At 49.0% G+C, this 20435-nt stretch overlaps 1 protein-coding gene across 1 annotated transcript; it reads right to left on the bottom strand.

The window, feature by feature from the left end:
- Positions 1-3651: 3651 nt before the first annotated feature.
- On the bottom strand, positions 3652-14831 carry LOC125689664 (uncharacterized). Its single transcript, XM_048937134.1, has 10 exons — positions 14648-14831; positions 14395-14434; positions 11230-13455; positions 9926-10864; positions 9429-9494; positions 8395-8495; positions 7654-7718; positions 7279-7430; positions 7053-7205; positions 3652-6085 (listed from the first exon to the last, which is right to left on the bottom strand). The coding sequence occupies exons 1-10, from the start codon at positions 14741-14743 to the stop codon at positions 5763-5765; spliced, it is 4161 nt and encodes a 1386-aa protein (XP_048793091.1). The 5' UTR covers positions 14744-14831; the 3' UTR covers positions 3652-5762.
- Between the last annotated feature and the right edge of the window lie 5604 nt (positions 14832-20435).

Genomic DNA, 20435 nt, shown 5'->3' with positions numbered 1-20435 from the left:
CCTGAAATCACTATCCCAGGCTACTTTATTCCTCTGAAAACAGAAAGCAGCCTGCATCCAGACTAGTCAATAGGGAGAGGCAGATTGCGTAGGTGTAACTTAGCATACCATCAGCTGGTTAGGATAGGAAAAGGATTATTTTTCTCCTCCTCTACAGCTGGGAGAAATCAAGAGCACATAGACCTGGACTTGAAGCAGCACATCAACTAGCAAACTGAACAAAAAGCCCTTTCCAAAACTCTCTAGTTTGTCACGGTGTGGGTGGGAGGCTGGCACCTTCCATTTCTAAAAAGCTTCGAGTACCACCTTCAGAAAATGCAATCTGACCTCTTTTAAAGCTTCCAGGTTGTACCTTGGAAGCCCCGTCAGCTCTTTTCCACAATCTAAACTAGCCTTGTCTCCAGAGCACTAAGAGGCAGTGACATTGCAAACTGTGCTGCAGCCCCATTGCAGAGCAAGGACTGGGGGACGTACACGAGTTGTCTTCACATAACAGTGCATGTTGTCACAGCAATTATGTGGTTTTAGTGTGGAAACTGAGACCAAAATCCCACTATATGTAACACTATCAACCACATTTTTACTGCAACATATCTCCAGATGTGCAGCCAACACTTAAGAAAAGCATTTAGACTCAATATTTTAGAAAACCCTTAAATAAGTTTAAGCCATTGCACTTATTAAGCACTCAGCAGCATGCAAATATTCTCCCGCTGTGTTCTCCATCCGTGCTTCCCCTTCTGCATCTGAGCAAACCTAGAACACTACATATCCCTCCAAAACAGCTGAAAACATCCAAACCCAGGATTACACAGGTCCACAGAAAATTACTGCAAGCCAGGCCAACAAGAACCAGGGGAAAAATTAGATCTCAAATACCCACAGCAATTCAAGCAGCAATTAGTTTGAATAATTTCAAGGGCAGGTCTAAAACACACATACCAGCACAAATATTTTGGTGATCTCAGTCAGGAGACTCCTCCTCTCCCTCTTCAGGGCTGTAAACAAAGTTAGGTCACAGAAGAAACATCTTGAACTCAAGTACCCTACCAGGAGAACGCACTCTTCCTTGTTGTTTTAACTATTAAAGCTTTAAAAAGCAGAAGTATTTAAAAACAAAATTGGGACAAAACCAGGTTTTGCAAGAGATTTTTTTTTAATCCAGCTACAAAGAGCTTAGTGTGTAGGTTGTTCAGCTCATAGGGCCACATTGGTAGGGCAGTGTTTCAGAAAACGATAAAACCTTTTGAGATGGAAGGGACCCTTAAAGGCTATCTAGTCCAACACTCCTGCACCAAGCAGGGACACCCACAGCTCCATCAGGTGCTCAGAGCCCCATCCAGCCTGACATAAATGTCTCCAAGGATGGGGCATCCACCACATCTCTGGACAACCTGTGCCAGTGCCTCACCACCCTTACTGGAAAAAGCATACTAATCTAAATCCTCCCCTCTTTTGTTTGAAACCATTTCCCTTTGTCCTGTCACAGCAGACCCTGCTGAAGAGTCTGTCCCTTTCCTTCTTACAGTCCCCTTTAGATTTTGAAAGGCCACTCCCAGGTCTCCCCAGAGACCTTCTCTAGGCTGCACAGCCCCAGCTCTCACAGCCTGTCCTTGTAGGGGCAGTGTTCCACCTGAACTCTCTGTGAAAGCTTATGGAGGAATTTATGGAGTAACTGTGGCACGTGGTGGCACTGCCTGCAGCACCCAGCACCAGTGGCTGTGCAAGAATTTGGTAGAAGAACTATAATTTCACCTCTGCATCAGTAATTATGTGTATTTCACACAGATGTCATAGGGTACAATAGATGCTGTGAAGAGTACTCATATATTAAGTAATTTATAGCATAATAATTAACAGTTAATCACTTACAAGTTAAGATGCTCCGGGAACAGTCCCAACTCACAGTGTGCACTGCCTCCTTCCAGGAAAAACTCACTGTTTAGACAGCACTCCTCACCATCACAAAGCAAGCTGCTCTACTGCGTCCCAGCAGATCCTGTGCTTGCGCACACACACCTGCAGGTAATAACCAGGTACGTGGCAGCAGTGCTAATGAAGAAATCAAACTCTCATGTGCTGTACTGTGATAGCTACAGAGTGAGGTGGGGAGCATCTCTTGCTGATGAAGACACAGAAGGTGAACAGGTTTTTAGATATATAACAGAAAGGCACCACCTTTTTACAGCTGAGCAGGCTTTATTACTCGACGCTGCCTAGTTAATTTAAGCTGCTGCAGACATACCTATGTCCAGCACATCCACCACACACTGTGGCATGATGATTCTCAGCTGCACGTTGCAGCCTTCCTCCTTCATCAGCACCCATCGACCAGCCCACACCCCATGGTGGCTTCACTGAAAACTCAGCTCCAAATCTGCTTCAGATGCAAAGCATCTGATGTTCCTGCAGATACAGCAACATCCTCCCTCCATTTTTTGGTAATTTGGCCACCTTCCTGCTTCCTCTAGGTGCATGTGTTGACCCCACCAGCCACCTGTGGTTTGCTCTGTTATATAAAGAAACCTCTTTCTAATTCCTGAGATCTGCGGCCTGAAGCAGGAAGCTTTCTATGTCTGCTGTCCATGCTAAGAACCATTGGGGCACACAGAACTTGCTCTCAGCTACATCTGCTGCCAGAGAGCTCCACCGCCCCATTACACATGATTGAAAAAGAGCATTTCTGTTATGAGTTTAAGGTTTGCTTTTTCAGATTACTTTTCATCCCCTCATTCCAGCAGCATGAGAGAAGCCAGTTTGATGCATATTATCACTCCCACAGCCTGTTGTTTCCTTCCTCTTTAAGTCCTGCCAATCCTAAAGCTTTTCATCCCGGAGCCTCCCCAAACCTTTCCATCACCCTCCCAGTCCCACAGTGGGCTGCATTTTTGAAAAACAGCAATATTGACTTTTCTCTTGGGTTTCACCCTTTGTTTTTGTTTCTGCCTTTTCAGTGCAAGCAGAGGCGATGCACTGGAAGCCTGTGGTGTTGGGGGCTGGAACCTTTTCACGAGCAGCTCAGTCTGCACATCCAAGCAACAGCGCATTGCATTGCTTCTTGTTATTTTTCTCACTTTCACTAAGGTGCCAGTCATTGCCACCACAGGGCCAAGCAGATCTCTTTTTGCTGGCTTTTCTGGTCAGGAAGATGATGGGGGATATGGTGAAGGATGCCCCATCAGGAAGTGCCTCCATGTCTTCTCCCCCAGCTCTGCAATTCAGATCTGAGCTCTACAGCCAGATGAGGCCTTCCCCTACCTGCTTCAAAGCTTAAAGCGTTTGGGAAGAACGAGTTCAACCAGGGCTCAGTGACTCTCTTTAATGAAAAAAATCAGCTGACATTCCATCCCACAGGACACCTCCCTGCTTCCAAGTTAATCACAGGCTCTCCCAAACCTCTGCACACTCTGCAATAGATCACCGATAATGCATGAGGGAAATGGCTCCTACTGCAAAAAAATCATGCCTCACAGCCCATAAATCCACTGAGCCTGTCATTTCACATGGCCCAGGGCTGTGAGCTAGCCCAGTGCTGCACAGAGAAATGACAAATCCATTTTGGATGGCAGAAGCAGAATAGCTTCCAGTCAATCCCAGCCTGCAATGCAAGAATTCAGATTTACAGACCCAGCAGATTTACTTTTTGCCTCGTTTTATTGTCTATTAATTCACTCCACTGCAGATGAGGAAGATTTTGGCAGAGCAGGCACCTTCTGCAGCACGCAGACATCTATCCTCATGCCTTCATTCTTGCCCATGCCCCTGGGTTCATGCTGCCCCACTGTGAGCTTAGGGGAAAGCACCAGCTCTGCCCACAGGTTTATGACCACTGTGGTGCAACGCAGTATCACAAAGGACATACATCCCAGCTGGAGCACGGCTGAGACATTAAGAGCACGGCTGAGACACTAAGAGCACGATGATAATTTCATGTAACTGCCAGAAGTCCCAGCTGCACTCTGCAGTAACATAACTCTTTGCAATCTGCTTATTAACCGTGCAGCTACCACAGACAGGGCTGGGAATAGCACAGCCTGGATCAGATTTTTCTTTGAACAATTCACATTCACTATATCACAGATACATGCAACAACAAAAGAGAAAAGTGGGGGGCACATCCTCCCCTTGAGCAAGCATGCCAAGGAACATGACCAGAAACCATCTTGAGCCAGACAAAACAGTGAGACCACGTACAAGGAAGTTTTCTCCCTGGGCTCCCCCACAACGCAGATGGAGGAGCACAGGCACCTGCACACTCAACCTGAAGGGTGCTGTAGCAGAGCTGAAAGGGGAAGAGAAGAGAAGACTCTCTGCTAAATCATGCCTGGGCCCTGGTTTGGTACAGGATGAGTTCCAAGGAGAGGGGCTCAATGCAAGGCCACAGGATGCAGAGAGGGCAGGAAAGACTGATCTGCATCTTTCCCAGCTTTTACTGCCCTATTTCTCATGAGGCTGAGAAAGTTCATTTCCCAACAGCAAGCACAATATTAATTTTGTCCCTGCTGCATTCTTCAACCTCAGCAGGGAACACAAGCACATACTGTGCAAATACAGACACGTTTGATGGTTTCCTTCTTTGTGATGGAAAATTACATACACTTATCTGCTTCCCAGGGAGATGCTAGCATTCAATTCTCTGGTATTCACAACATACTTAGCTTTCACTGAGTGTTTTCTACACGTGGTTTGCTGATTGCCCATATGTACTGCAAAGGAAGCAACAAGCAAAACATCTTTGAGAGCTCCTTGCGTCTCTGCCTGTTGTTAACCAAACCCAGACAGTGCCAAAGAGTACTAAAAATCAGCAGGGCTGAGGACTTCATTCCACAGGCAGGGGTCCCACCAACACCCCAGCTTTTGGACAAGACTGTGATTGGAGCACACACCCTCCAGCCTCCATATCCACAGAACATCTCAGAGAAAGTGGGTCAACGCATACAAAGAGATTGCCCAGAGGCTGCACGGAGGATCCCTGCAACTGTGTCCCACATCTGGCAGCCCCAGCTCTGGGCCGGCTCAGCTGGTCAGAAGATCCTGCACTAGATTTTCAGTAGCCGACAGTGCCCTCCAGTGGGACATTTGCCTCCATGCCACTTACACACTTCCCAAAAAGAAAAAAAAGGGGTTATTAAAATTACTTTCTAAAAGCCCTGGCAAGGAAAGAGGAGGAAGTTACAAGCCCAGGATATAACTGCACCGTACTGCCAGCCAGCAGGATAGAGCGATGGTTGATGCTTTTTGCAGCTGGCATCTCAGCAATCAGGATTCACACAAGCATTATAAAGTGCTGTATCCATTGCCCAGGAAGGCCAGTAGCATCTCCAGGACCTCAAAGTCAGGGCCTGGTGTGTTCCTCAAGCAGGCTGCAAGCGGCTGAGGGCTCTAATGTGGCAGCCTTGCCCTGGCTCCCATAGGGCTCTGCATGATGGGCAGAGCAAAGCAGTGTACCTGAGCACAGGTGCAAGGCTAATCTTTCATTTCCCAAATTAAGCACTGAAACATTTATTTTCTTTATAAAAAAAAAAAGAAAAAAAAAAAAGAAAAAAGTATTTAATTATTACATGCTAACAGCTCTGCACAAATCTCAATTAGGGTAAGGGGGAGAGAACACAGAGAACATTTGCTTCCAAAGGGGAACAAGCATTTAAAAAAAAAACAGTAAGTGACAAAAACGAGAAAGGCTGGGGGAGAGTGGTGGGCCATAAAACACACAAGGAGATCCTGCACAGCCAGCACTGACTGCACAGGTAATGAGGGCCACCCTAGAGTGGGGGTGACTGCTCCAGGAAGACTCTGTAGGTCTGGCCAGAGTGTGCCCGAGCCCCCCACAGCCACTCAGGGGGCCTTGCCCTCAGCTTCAGCTGGAAGGGGTCGAGGCGCAGGCAGTCCCCCAGGTCCCGCAGTTCTATCGCTGGTGGCTCCTCCACAGCCTGCTCCGGTGGCTCCTCAGGCCCCAGGGCCCTGCCCGGATGCCGTCTCCGCCATTTTGCCCAGCACAGGGCTCCAGCAGCCACCAGCAGTGCCAGGCTGCCTGTGATGGCTGCCCCCACCAGGATGTCAGCGTGGCGGAGCAGGAAGCTCAACCCTGTCAGAAGAGCCAAGGCCTGAGTTGGGGTTGGCAGAGCACCCCTCCCAAACCACCATCCCAAATAAATGTTTAAACCAAGGGCCAGCCACAGGAGATGGGGGCTCCCCAGTAGAGCCATTGCTGAACTTGCATGGAGGCTTAGTAACCTGCTGCCATTCCCTCCCCTCCAGGGACCCCAAAGATAAATATGCATTTATAAAACATTAACATAATGATGTACCTAACCAGTCTGGATAGGCTTTGATGGTGCAACATGTCAATGAATTTGGAGCTGAGAGAACAAATGAGAAATGCAATTAGACTGCAAGCTCACATTCAGCTTTCAGGAGCTTGTGGGAGGGGATGTGCTTAATTACACTAAACAACCAGCAGTATTTTAGCCTGATGCAGGTCACTGATACAGGTCACCCTCTGGATGCCCATTTAGTCTCACCTCTGAAAGTAGATGCGCTCTAGAACCTGCACAGGACAAGGAGAAGACTATTTGTCCTCCCACTACAAAGCTCACTTCCTGACCTAGATACCCAGCTTTGGAAGGGACCACGTTGGCCTCCAAGCCGCACACATCTGAGCACAAACCCTGAAAAACCCTGAAAAATCACCTGAAGCCAGAGCATGAAGTGCTTGGTTTTTGTTTGTTTTTCCCCTCTACAAGAACAGCTATCTGGAAGTTGCCTTGCAAAGACACAGATCTTCCCCCTTCCTAAAGCCATGGTGCCAGTTGCAGAGCCACTTTTAAGCACAAGATGTAATGCGCAATAGCAAAGACCTGGCTGTTTGGATTTCAGTTAAAGCTGCACATAGCAAGAACAGCTAAATTGAAGCACTCTGATGAGCCACTGGCTGCTGCACAAGAGATTCACATATGCAATGTTTGTATTACCTGTATACATGATCATATACCCTCCTCAGTACCATCACCATGAGACATGCAGAAGTATGGGAACATTACTGTGTCATCTACCTGACTGGGGAGTACGGATGCAAAGGGTGCCAGACTTGGTGGGAGAATGATCCTCGTAGCCCTTCTTGCAGCGGCACAGGTAGGTGCCCACACCGTTGAAGCATTCTGCCTCCTCCCCGCACAGGCTGACTCCCGAGTTGCACTCATTCACATCTGATGGGAAGCAGGTGCCAAGTCACATCAGCTTCAGCATGAAAGGGCCCTGCTGCCAGCCCAGAGCACCTACCTTCTACCAGCAGCGAGATGAGTTGCAGCTTCCCCGCTCCCACTGAAGCACTGAGCAGCTCTCCCAGCTGGGAGTGCAGCAGCAGGGACATATTTCTCTCCTCTGGCTTCAGGTGTAGCCAGAAGGTGAGCAGCAGGCTGGCATTGCTTGTCCTGTGGCAGGAAGAGCCCAGGGTGAGGCAGGAGGAAGGCACTATGGCCAAGCACTGCTGCAACAGCCCCTTCCACTCATTAGCAGATGGTCACAGTGCTGCAGGCTCTTGCAAAGAGAATTTGTGACGAGACAGCTTTACTGGAGGAGAAAGAAGCCAATATCCAAGGAGCACCACAGGTAATAAAGATGCCTATCGAGAAGGTGGCATACCAACAACCATACCTTTTGGCTTCCTTTAACTTTATTTCACTGACTCTGTTGGCAGAGAGTTTCAGGTTCTGCTGGATCTGCAAGGCAAGTGACCAGTGTTGATTTGATATTTGGTGGGTACAGATATGGCAGCAAACCACTACTTTTCTCCCTCCTGCCCTGCTCTTCTCTTTCACAAACCACTCAGGACATGTTAGATGCCCCATAACCCTGTGCTGGGCACCTTTTCACTAGGACACTGCTAATGCCTCCTATCTGCTGAATTTTAGTTCAGCTCCCACAAACAGACAAGGTAATTTAGGAAAAGCAACAGAAACCCCAGGATAAGCATTTAGATGAGAAAGAGTGGATGGGCTGAGTGCCATCCAGGGTGTGAGTGGCAGCTTTATGGAGCAGGCAGCAGGGTGAGCTCTACACCCACTGTAGGCTGCATCCCAGAAAGCAAGACTTGAGAGCACACAAATCTAACCCCGCCTAGACTTGAGTTCAAGCCACCCTGTTTCTGGAGGCAAGTTACATCCTTCAGCAGGTCACATCTGTTTCTGCAGTGCCTTTCTGCATCTAAACACCATCACTGTGTACAGGCACCCTGAATTCATTGGTGTTAGGCCTTGGATTTTGACAAGCACAAGCAACTCAAATGCTGGCTCATCATGTGACATTAACAGAAAATCCTTGGGACGAAGAGCACGACATGATCTCTAGCAGCTGAATTTTTGGGATACAGCATTTGTTTTTCCTTCCCATGCTTACATGGCTTCTTATAGATTCTAGGAGATCCCTTCTGAGCTCACTGCCACCAGGAGTGATCCAGTCCTTGTGCTTGATTTCAGTCATTACTTCAAATAGCACATCTACAAAAAAAAAAAAAAAAAAAAAAAGAAAAGAAAAAAGGAAAAATGAAAAAGAAAAAGAACTCTGAGCAAGAGTAAGTCCACAAACAGGTTTAAGTGAGCTAGCCCAGGATGTCAGCGACAGCAGAACCGCTACAAGGAAATCCTGTCAAGTGACATGTGAGCATTTTCAGGCATTGTGCATCAGGCAGAACAAGTTGTTGACAGAAGCAGAGAAATCTTAGCTAATGCTCAGTGTTGAATCCTGGAATCGATCTCTGAATAGAGTACACAAAGCATTAATGTACATTCAGTTGTACTCAAACTTCCTCAGCAATTATCTTCCTAAAAGGTACCACCATAATTTGTGATATCCTAGAAGCGCTCATCTCTTACCCATCTCTATTTGGAATCAGCACAAACAGCTGGCTAAATCTAGGCTGACATACTCTTACTGAGATCTGTTGTTTAAAGGCTATTCATCCATCAATCTCTCCTCTGTTCAAAGATCAGTCCCCTTCTGTATTGATTCCTTTCTGAAAGCTGTTGCTGTGGTTTGCTCTACCATACAAACCCAACTCTGCTTAATTGCTGATGCTCTCATAAGCAGGTTTTTCTTCTTAGTCTGAAAAGGAAAGCTGAGGAACCAGACAGTCCTGACACACTGTGTGCATGTATTTAAGTAAGGATAGAACTTCTTCACAAAAACAGTATTTAACAACCATCAGCAATAGTAGAGCTCCAGCATCCCTTGCATCTTTTATGCCAGATTCAGCATATGAACTCAGGTTTCTCCAGGGTAAGTGCAAAGTACCTTCCAAATGGTCACCACTAAGGAGTGCACTCCACCCTCTTGTAAAGTTGATGGGCAAAGGATGGCCACGTACAGCACCAGCCAGCACACCAAGGTTTGGGCTGTGCTTTAAGACATACTCAAGTCTTTGCATTGCTTACCTCCAGGCTGGTGCAGGGACTGCAGTGCTGTACTGTTCTCCAGAGATGCCAGAACTGAAGCCAGATCTGTAAGAGCAATGAAAAGGAGACAGACTGCTGATCTCTGCCTCCTGACAAGGGGCAAAACACACATTAGGTGTGTCAGTTCACAAGAAGAGTATCAGCAATGTTTCACACCAAGATGGGCATAAACAGCGTGATTCTGATGTAAGTTGTGGAGGAAAGGCTGCTCCTCCACAGGTAACTCAAAGCCCTGGGATTAGGAGCCAGTCTCTCCCTGTTAAGAGGAGCATTGTCTCATAGATACACATGAAATAACATGCAACCCTGTGCCCCCTCCACCTCCAACATCTTGGATATAGTAGGAACTGGGTACCAACTGAAGGAAACAGCAGTATCTTCAAACAAGAACTCTGTAGAGTGCTGCTTCTCTAGAAATGGATATTGAACAGCACTGAGCATCAGTTCAGCTTCAGATAACCCAGAAGACAACTTACCAAAGAGATCTTCGTGTCCTTCTCCTGCTGACAGCACATCTCCAGCAGGCACAGCTTTGTCACCCTGGGGCATCGCCTCTGAGGCAGGGACATCAGTTGAGTAGGGCGAGGCTGTGCTGACTGGAGCAGGCACCAGCTCTACATCTCCCTCCGCAACCTCCAAGGCAGGCAGCTCAGCTTCAGGCCCAGCACCTCCTCCTGATGGAACCTCCAACACATCCTCAGTGGGTTCCCTCCCCTTAGTGCCACCATATGTAAGGCTTCTTTCCATCTCTGTTTCACTCTGCAGCTCACTGCGCTCACTCAGGTCAGCACCAAGCCAAGCATCTTCCACAAGATCAGGGGGATGTTGGCCCTTGTCCTCTGAGCTTGCCACCTCAGCCTGGATCTTGCCTGCAGTAGGAGGAGTGGATGGACTGAGGGAGGCTCTCAGCATGGGCAGCAAACCTTGTGTTATCCCTGTCCTCCGACTCAATCCCTTAGGGGTTTCCTGGAGGGGCTCTTGGGGAGCTACAGCACCACCTGAAGAACTCACAGCTTCATAGTCTCCAAATACATAATACTGTCCTTGGAAGTGCTTGTATTTGCTGCTTAGGGGGCCACTTCTTGACAACAATAACACATGGACTGCAGTAGCTTGTGAAGCAAAGATCAGAGTACCTCGGCTGTGACAGGCGTACACAAGCTTAGTTTCCACACGTGAGAGGACCCCTTGGAAAATGATCTTGTCCTGGTTCTTCCCACAGCTGTCATTGCTCTGGAACCCCTGAACGTAGATGACAATGTGCTTTTGGGGCCCTGCCCAGATGGTCCAATTGCACCAGATGTTGGCTTGGATGTCATCATACAGTGGGAGGTTGAACACCCCAAACCCATCCTGAAAGATGACGTGGCAGCTCCTAACAGGGAAGTACTCCATCACCCAGGGCAGTCCCAGCTCTGGAAGATCACAAACAGAAAGGAAACACAATCAGTGATCAGTGTATACCCCAGGACACAGATACCCCTGTTCCAAATCCTCTACTGCTGCAGAGTCCCTGTGGTTTCAACCCCCAGAGTCAACTCTCTGCTCTGGGATTGAAGCTGAGCCCAGGGACCCAGCTGCTCTGCCAGCTTCTGGGGGCTGGAACTGTGAGCTTTTACTCCCAGAAGAGGTTTAGCCAAGACCATCACATTTTTGGATGTCCACCTCCCCTCCAGCAGCCAGGCCCACACTTGCCAGGCTGGGACTGTTGGTGGGACATCAGTTAGCTCTAGCTTCAGAAGATGGCTCACACCAAAATAAGAAATATTTTGAGACCTACCAGTGTGCTTCCATGGCTGTCCTCCTAGCATCTCCGTACGTCTGGATGCAGGACCTTTGGCAGCCTCCCGCAATTTCTGGCCTCTTGGCACTGTTTGCCCCCACTGGACTGCTGGAGGATCAGAACGGGCGGCGTGCAAGGAGGAATTTCTCTGCTCTCCCACATCCACCTGGTGACTTGCAATGGTTTTCTGCATTTTAACTGCCACAGGGAGCAAGGCAGAAATCACTTTGCCACTAGTGGCCATGTCTAATTGCTGCGGAGCTGGTGTCACCCCGTGACTCAGGGTGCCCTTGGCCTGAGGAGGTCCCACACGAGGCCTTGGGATGGAGGCTGGAGACAGACCGTTCACAGGAGCTGGGGTTTCTCGTTGCTGGCCACCCTCTTCCAGCACACCCTCTCTCTCCCAAGGGCCAAGGTAGCCAGGGGACACATCTACACCCATTTCAGGGGCTGCCAGTGGATGGTGAGAAGGCAATGGTGAGGCCATCTCCTGCTCTCCTAGTGAGATGCCTGCCCTTCTCCTAAGGCTGACAGGATCCAAACCTAAAGCTTCCAGTGGGGAGGGGACAGCCCTGGACATGGGCTGTTCTTCTGAGGGAAGAAGTCCTTCAAGGGCAATGTTGGCAGAGCCAAAGCCCACAGGAACGAGATCAGAATAAGAGAACACTGGTGCAGGGATTATTTCCAACCTGCTCGTAGAAGCAAGCTCTGGACCTGTTGGCCCAGGGGATGCCACCAGCCAAGTCTGTGAAGCAGTGTCACCCTGGTAGCAGCAGCTTTGTGTGTTCCATGAGGATGCAGGAGTTTCCTCAGCAGCCAGACAGCTGCATGCTTGGGTGCTTGCAGGGAGGCTCCCAGGGTGCACAGGAACTGCCTGCAGGACAGGATGGCTCTGGTCACGTGAATGAGGATGCGCCAGGAGAATGTCCCATGGTGATGTGGGACACGGCACCACTTTCTCCTCAACACCACCCCTGGAACTCTCCAGGGGGAAGATATCCATGAATTCCATATGCTGGAGGTCAGTTGTTCCCAGCCTGGGCTGAGTCACAGGCAAAGCCCCAAAACTGCTTTGCTCTCTCTCAGGCAGCAGCTGCAAGTGTTCCCCACTCACCACATCATAGGGGCTGCTCAGGCTGGGCGTCAGACCCCCTGCAAGGCCAACAGCACCGCTGCCTGCTGCTCCATCAGCTGGGATGCTCAGCTGGGCATGGCTTCTGTCCTTCCTTAAATCCAGCCCCTGGGACACGGTGGTACCAATATACACAATGGTACCAATGCTTCTGCCAGGAGAGGAGGCCTGTAAATCAGCATCCAAGTCCACGTGAATTGTGCGTGTTGGTTTAATGGTAAATTGGAGGTCTCTTAAATCTTCCAGCCTCAGAGTGGGGTGCAGTACAGACTGTCTACTCTCCCAGCTCACGCCTTTAGGCTGCAGCGAAGGCTCCACCACTTGCAAGGCTCCAAACAAAGGTGTTTCCAAAGGCACGCTTGAAAACTCACATGTATAACCCGAACTTGGGACAACACATCTGTTGGCAGTACAGCTCAACCACTGGGCAGCCCCAGCTATGACTTCCTCTTCCTGGCAGAGCCTTGGCCTCGTCTGTGGATCAGAGCCCTGCGCATAGGCAGCTGGCATGCCCAGCAGCTGTGTACTTTCACCTTGGTATGGGGCAAGCTTTACTGGACTTCCTGTCAGCATCACGGTTGCAGAGCCTCCAAGGTAGTGTTTTCCAGCCTGAATGGACAGACCGTCTTGCTTAGATGGCTTTGGAGTGAGAGTTTCAGGAATCAAAGCACCTTTAGAAGGAGATTTGTGTTCCTGGTGCTGGAAGATGTAATACTTGCCTTTAAATTGGGTGTCTCTGCAATTTGGCAAGTACCTCTTCAGCAACACAACATGCACAGCCTGAGCAAAGGTGGCAAAAACATGCACCTCCTTCATCCAGCAAGCATAAACTACATCATTTTCCACCAGCGAAGAAACTCCTTCAAAGAGGATTTTGTCTTTATTTCTGTTACAATCCTCCTGTGTGATAAAGCCTTGAATATAAATTATGATATGCTTCCTGGAGCCTGCCCAGATTGTCCAGTTACACCACAAGTTGAAAGGTGAATCACTGTGATACTCTGGAGGAGAAAATTCCCCATATGTGCCCCGCAAGACTCTGTGGCAGCTTCTCGTGGGCACATATGCTAATATCCAAGGAAATGCTGACCCTGGAAGACAACAGACAACCTCAAGTTTTCCTTCTTCCCCACCTGCCAGCTGGGAATTGTCCTTCCCTCCAGAAATTGCCTTCAAGCTCTCCTATCCCCACTTTGCATGAGCCACCATCAGCAGAACATGCTGTGCCTGCCTCAGGCCCTGCGGTCAGGGGAAGGAGGTCAAAGGGTACAAGCACACCAGCTCAGGATGCTCCCAGATCTGCCATCTCTCCAACAAGGACTGTTTCCACACATACCTGTTGACAACACACTCCAAACCTCCTCCCACCATCTCTCCCCACCAGTGTGTACAGCTCCACAGGACCTTGGTGCAGCTGGAAAAGCCCGGGCACCACATTACATGCTGCTGACTGCAGGCAGGGCAGTAATGGCCCAGCAATACAGGAACCAGAAAGCAGCTGGCAATTGCTCTCCTGAAACATCCCATGGAAACTGCTCCACACACTCTCAGAACCCACAGTGTGGAGCACAAGAGCAGCAGGAGCTGGGGATGGATGCTCACACACTTGCATAGATGGCCTGAAAGCTTCACATCCCCTTCTTGCTTCAAGGCTTCAGCCAAGCAAGAAGCCTCTCAGCAGGGTAAGAAACATCAGAACTCCACTGTGGTTTAGTTAGGAAATAAACAACATTTTCCAGAAATGCTACCTTCAAGCTAGAAGACCCACAAGCCAGCAGTGAGTTTGCCCTCCAGGAAGGCCACTGTGGTTTGCATTGTGCTTTAATTGCTGCCTGAAAACAGCTTGCTGCAGCCAAATCTCCTGCCTCAGGGCCCTCCCATCACAATGCTCTACAGCCCTTCTTCCATCCCACAGCCAGGTGACTGCTCCAGGCTTCCCACACCAGAGATTGACATGCCCAGCAAAACTGAAAATGGAAAGAGAGGAGTGGCACAGACAGAGAAACATCAGTGTGAGAATTAAGTCTTACCTGCTTTAGCATCCCGATGTTCTGAGCAGGACTTGCATGCCTATAAAGAAAACAGCCTCATTGCAGACCTGAGCATCAGCATCTGCACTAGCCCGAGACCAAGGAACACTGGCACCACTTCCTTCATCACCTTGTTTTTCCTAGCAGCGCTCCCCACCTCCAACAGCAGCAGCATCACCCAACTAATACTGTAAGGGCCACAGCTGATGCACTACCACTCCCAGAGGGGCCAGGGTACCCTCCCAACACTTACCCCCACAGCTCTACAGTCAGGATGCAGCAGCCCTGATGCAGGTCCCCACACCAAGGACACCAGGAGCAGGAACACCAGAAGGGCCAAAAGCTTCATAGTAGAGTCTCACAACATTAAAACCAGACCTAAATGCCTCCTAAAGTACCAGTTCCTCCCTTAAGCAACCCAGCAAGCTTCCCCCCAAGTAAGTAGAGTACTTACTCCACCCTCTTGCCAATATATGCACCCATACATTGCCCAGGTACCCCTGATAACAATTAGTTTGTCATGAATGAGAACCAGCTGTGTTCATTAACCTCACAGCATCCTTCCTGCCCTCCCTGTTTTGGTGAGCAGACTCCATCTATCCAAACAAACAAACAAACAAACAAAAAAACATGTCATGCTGGGAACTGGAATTAAAGCATTGCTGATGTTGATGGTGTGATCTTGAAGCAGAGCCCAGCTTTTTCTCCCCACTCTCCATAAAACAATAAAAAAAAAATCGAATTACTGGGGGAGAGCACCCTGGTGTACAGTCGAGTGTTTCCATTACATTTGAACCAGCTTTGGCTGGATGCTGTGATTCCCCCAGATTCCCCAAGTGAAAGCAGGGCTCCTCTCCCTGCCTACACACTGCAAGGCATCAAGCAGCCAGCCCAGGTGATGGTGTGCAAATTACCAGATGCCAGCAGCTCTTCCAGCAGCAGTAGCCTAGCTTGTCATTAGGGGCGACACAGAGAAGGCAATTAGGCTGCTTGATGTATGGCTTTGACAACATACCCTTTAGCACGTCAATCATAATTCAGTATAAATAATAATAATAGTAAATCCTTTCTTCTATGTTGTCACAGCTTGACAGGCTGTCAGATGTTCACTGACAAATACATTCTTTTTTTTTTCTTTTTTTTCTAAGCTTTTCTGCCCATCGCCACCCAGGGCTCAGTCCTACAGCAGCTGTGGGCTCACCAGAACCTGACATAAAGCCACAAGTATTTAACCTGGTTTGAGGAGCCCTGGAGGAGCTGAACAGCATGGTAAGGCCCTGTATGTTGTCCATGTTCTGCTACATAGATATATGAGGAACTCTGACATGCTGGGTGTTGGTTTCTTTGCCTGCTAGCTGTTTCTATATGAGTATCTTCATTCAAATCTACTTGCATCTACACTCCTGCAATGTATAAAGCAGCATAACTTTGCTGAGCTCTGGGTAAGTAAATTAATTCAACCTCCCCCTAGTGACTGTATTGGTGCATGAAGAGAGAGGAAAAGCCAAGCTCAGCAAAAATTCTTTATTCTCTTCCAAGCAGATAAAACACATATGTGGGGAGCAGTGCAGTGATGTTGAGAGATAGTAATATAGTCTAGATGTTTGTGCCTATGTCCTGTTTTCCAGGGAACCTGCTTTATCTGGGGGTTGGATTAGGTGACTTTTAGAGGCCCCTTCCCAACCCTTTGACCCTGTGATTCTTCAAAACAGAATAAAGATTCACAGTGGTGACTGTAAATCACATCAGGTGCACTGGGAGTGCCCGGCCCTACACACAGCCAGAGCAGCACTGGCTCTGTGGCTGGCAGAACACTGCCATGGTTCCATGGTGATTTGTGTAGGACTGGGCTGGTGCCACCTGGGAGCTCCTGGGGGCTTTGTAGGTGGTTTCCCCAAAATGGCATCCCTGTCCCCATTACAGCAGCTGGGGTCTGCTCCCACACTGCCTCCTGCAGGGAAAATGGTGCCTGCGTTGCCCTGTGGTCTGGGAAAAACAGAGATGACAAAAAAGACAAAGATGAAGGTAAAAATGAAAAGAAGGAAGAAGGAAAGAAGAGGAAAGAGAGGAAATGCAAAAGGAGGAAGAGAGAAGAGGTTAAAAATGGGGTGGGGGGGGAGTGGAGAGGAAGAAGGACAAATAGAAGAAGGAGAAGGAGAAGGAAAAGAACAGGGACAAGGAAAAAAAAGGGGGGAAGGAGGAAGAAAAGAAGGGGGAAGAAGGAGGAAGAGGAGCACTGCACTGCTGTGCCTGTGCCAGGCAGTGTTGCTCAACGTGCCCAGCTCCGCTCCCATTTGATGATGAAGCACTCCAGTCCCTGCAGCACTCAGCAGCGCCCAAGCAAACCCCACTGCCTCCAGCACCCCAGTAACAAACACCTTCGGAAATCCGGCACCACCGCATCCTTACCCTTTTGTGTCTCAGAGGTGTTTTCCCATCCATTCCCCACCCGGGCCAGGGATTTCCCACAGACAGAAATACGTATTTGCATAAATATTTTTTTCAACACATTATTCTTCGTCACTACGGTGGCAAAAAAAACAAAAACAAAAAAACAAGCAGAATCTGGGGGATTGATGAAGTAGCACAGTGTCTGTCCCTTACCACCTCCCTTGGGGGACCTGCCCAGGATCCCCAACCATGTCATTCCAAGGGGTGGCAGCTCCCTTCACCCCTCTCCTCTCTACCCCTATTTTGGCTAAGAAACAAACAGCAATGACTGTCTGAAACCGGGAAGAAATCCAGAAGGTGACGCAGGTGGCTCGAGAGCTGCATCATCCCCCTGTTTTGGCAAGAGAGTGCTAATTGCACCATGCGGGAGCAGCGTGCCTGTGGTTGTTTTTCTGTTGGTAATTGCTCACACGGCCACATCCTCCCCAGGCACAAGGCTCCTTCTGGGCAGAAGCAGAAACATTGCAGAAGATGCTGACCAGAGTCCCATTTCCTCTCCTGCAGCTACGTTCCAAGAGCTGGTAATGAGAATAAGTACTTTCCGCTCCTCTGTGGGCATGGGTAGGTTGCAGGGAAGATGCAGCCTTACATGTGTGCTGGCAACCCAGGAAAAAAAAAACAGGCCACAGGGGCTTTCCCAGCACGGTAGAAAAAGTTAGCTGCATTGCTTCTTCTGCCCTAAATCAGCCCAGTCTGGATCTAGAAAAGAAAATGTTTTCCCAGGCCATTCTCATACCACTCTTCTGTCACTGCTTTCCAAATCCAAAAGAAGGGTTGGCCACTTCTCCCAGGTAACAGTGACAGGACGAGAGGGAAAGGCCTCAAGTTGCACCAGGGAAGGTTCAGGTTGGGTGTTAGGAAACATTTAATCTCAAAAAGAGCGGTGAGGCAGTGGCACAGCTGCCCAGGGAGGTGATGGAGTCACAGGCACCAGGCCCTGCGCAGCTGCTTGCTCCAGCTTCCAGGTGCAGGAGGATGCAGGCGGATGTTGGTGGTGCTTGAAAAAAAATGATGCTGCAAAGAAATGGGTGAACCGAGGGCAACATTGCAGCCAGGAAGTGGTTTGAGAAATGGCAAAAAAGTGAAGATCGAGAACATGTCACCCCTTTCACCTTCAGTGGCTCTCATTGGGTAATTTTGGGAAAATCATGAATCACAGTACAGAGATACTGCTTCCTGGCTTGTATGGGGTTTTGGCAACGAGGAGCAGGGAAGGGAAGAGAAATTCAAAGAGCCATTAAGCCGACAGAACACATAACCCAGCTCTGGGAGACCGCAGGGAGTGCTGCACCTCCTGCATATACCTGCACAGCTCCTGAAAGAAAACTGCAAGCAGCTCCCGCTCCTCCAACAGCACAGCAGCTCTTAACTGAACCTGAGCATCCTCAAACAGGCTGCACTGGATGGCAGAGGGGAATTCCCTCCCTTCGGTCTGAATGCTCTTTTACCTCTGCTAACAGCTTCACCGTGTAGCAGTGTGCGGTTGGTGCTGTCTGGGCCAAAACCAGCACATGGGAAGGGAGCACATGGTGCTGACTTGAGTTATGGCAAATAGTCCCATGCACTGTGATACAGGGGCTGAACACAGTCCTGCCAACAGAGAAAAATACACAGCCATTGCTTCTGTTGTTCGGTCACAAGGCATGTGCAGGACAGCCAGGAGATCAGGCCCAGCCAGCAGGTTCTGCTTGACCAACCTGATCTCCTTTGATCGAGAGACACTCCTGGTGGATGAGGGAAAGGCTGTTGATGTAGTCTACCTAGGCTTCAGCAAAGCCTTCAACACTGTCACCCACAATATTTTCCTGGGGAAGCTGGCACCTTGAGGCTAGGACATATACACTCTGTGCTGACTGAGGGACTGGGCTCAGAAAGTGGAGGTGAATGGAGTTAAATCCAGGTCATGGCTGGTCTCAAGTGGTGTTCCCCAGGAGAAGAGGCAGCTCAGGGGAGACCTTATTGCTCTCCTGAAAAGAGGTTGTGTTGAGATGAGAGTTGTCCTCTTCTCCCAGCAGCAGGACAAGAGGGGATGGCCTCAAGCTGCGCCAGAGGAGGTTTGGGTTGGGTATTTGGAAACATTTCTTCTCCAAAAGAGCAGTGAGGCAGTGGCACAGGCTGCCCAGGGAAGTGGTGGAGTCAGCATCCCTGGAGGTGCACATCTAGCACCAAGTACCACCAGCTTCATCTTTTTCTCCTGGGTTTTTCTTGGTTAAGATGTTGGCTGCAGACCCAGAGTTTCTTTGGCTTGAAAAACCCAAGCTTTTAGGCCATAATTTGGGGAGTTTCATTCAAATGAAGACTACAAAGTCTTAGTAAATGAGCAGTGCCTACATGCAATGGCTTGTTGTGAAAGCCGTGGAAATAATTATCTAGTGCACAGTTGTTAGAGCGTTGGTGTTCCTGCGTGTTATGCTGCCAGTAATTGCTGGCATTCTGTGTGCAAAGAGAGCAAAGACTTCTGGGCTGGCCCCGGACAGAAAAACCAACCAGGAACAAGGCAGTGGGTTGGTCCAATGGTCCAAGCTCACTGCCTGTGCCTTCACAGTGCCCACAAGCAACCAACCAAGGAAAAGCGAGGATGAGGCAAACACGTGAGGAATTTGCCCCCCAGTACTTTTCTGCCTTCAGCCCTCAGCAGCCCAGGGGACTTCCAGAGCCAGCTGTGATCCTCACTCAGTGGCATCCACTTACCACTCTCCTGAAGCAGGTTCTTTTTTTAAATTATTTGCAGAGTTTCCCTGTGACCCCATGTAAATTTTAGCTCCCAAAGATCATCAAGCAGGCAGTTTCACAGCCCCACCATCTGCTGTGCAAAATCCCCACTTGCTGGTTTGTTTTCAGCTCCTAGTGGCTGCTGTAGCAGACCCCACTTCTCCTTTTCCAAGCCACTCTCCCTCCCCTCTTCTGTCACTGCTTTCCAAATCCAAGGGCTGTCCCTTACACAGCTGTTCCCAAAACAGAAACCTGCTTGATGTGGATCCCTGTGGTCTGTTTCTGAACCATTTGCTCTTCTCCTTTACTCTTTTCAGATGAGAAATCCCAAAGTGTGCATACTAACAAAGATATGGATGACCCATTGACTTAGCGTGGCATCAAGGTGTACCCTGTGCCTTTCCTTGTCACCTTCAGTGTGTGATTGGCTTTGACCACTGCCCACAGCAACCTCAAGATTCCAGGTTAGGCCACATCCACACTGCTGTCTCCTTCCTTCTGCCCAGCTTTGCTCAGGTCTGCCTGAGCGGCAGAAACAAAAGCCGTTCACCACATCTTCACATCTGTTTGTACAGCCTGGACCTGAATTTCAGAGATTATCCTTTTTCCCTCAGAAACATCAGCCCAGAAAGACATGATGCAGCTGGTAAGAGTTCTGAGATCTTCTAACTCTTTATCCTCTTTCGTAAATACCGGAGTGTTTTCCCTCCAAGGATGTGTTTATAAAGATTTTCAAATCTTAACATGAACAAAAATTCCCCAGAGCTCAGGCTGGAGTCACGCCATGCTATGTATCATCATAAAAGACAAAATCCAGACGCTGGGACAGCCAGAACAGACCAGAAATAAAAAGGAAGAAATGGGGAATTTAAAGAGAA

Source organism: Lagopus muta, chromosome 2, assembly GCF_023343835.1.
Source record: "Lagopus muta isolate bLagMut1 chromosome 2, bLagMut1 primary, whole genome shotgun sequence".
Classification (NCBI taxonomy): Eukaryota; Metazoa; Chordata; class Aves; order Galliformes; family Phasianidae; genus Lagopus; species Lagopus muta.
Note: the sequence above shows the minus strand (reverse complement) of the source record. Positions and strands in the feature narration are given on the sequence as shown.

Excerpts from the sequence above, each read along its gene's own strand:
- LOC125689664 (XM_048937134.1), bottom strand. The coding sequence starts at position 14,743 with ATGAAGCTTTTGGCCCTTCTGGTGTTCCTGCTCCTGGTGTCCTTGGTG. Across the intron at positions 10,865-11,229 it reads ACAGCCATGGAAGCACACTG|AGCTGGGACTGCCCTGGGTG; the intron begins GTAGGTCTCAAA and ends GTGATCTTCCAG. Across the intron at positions 7,719-8,394 it reads TAGAATCTATAAGAAGCCAT|ATCCAGCAGAACCTGAAACT; the intron begins GTAAGCATGGGA and ends CTTGCCTTGCAG.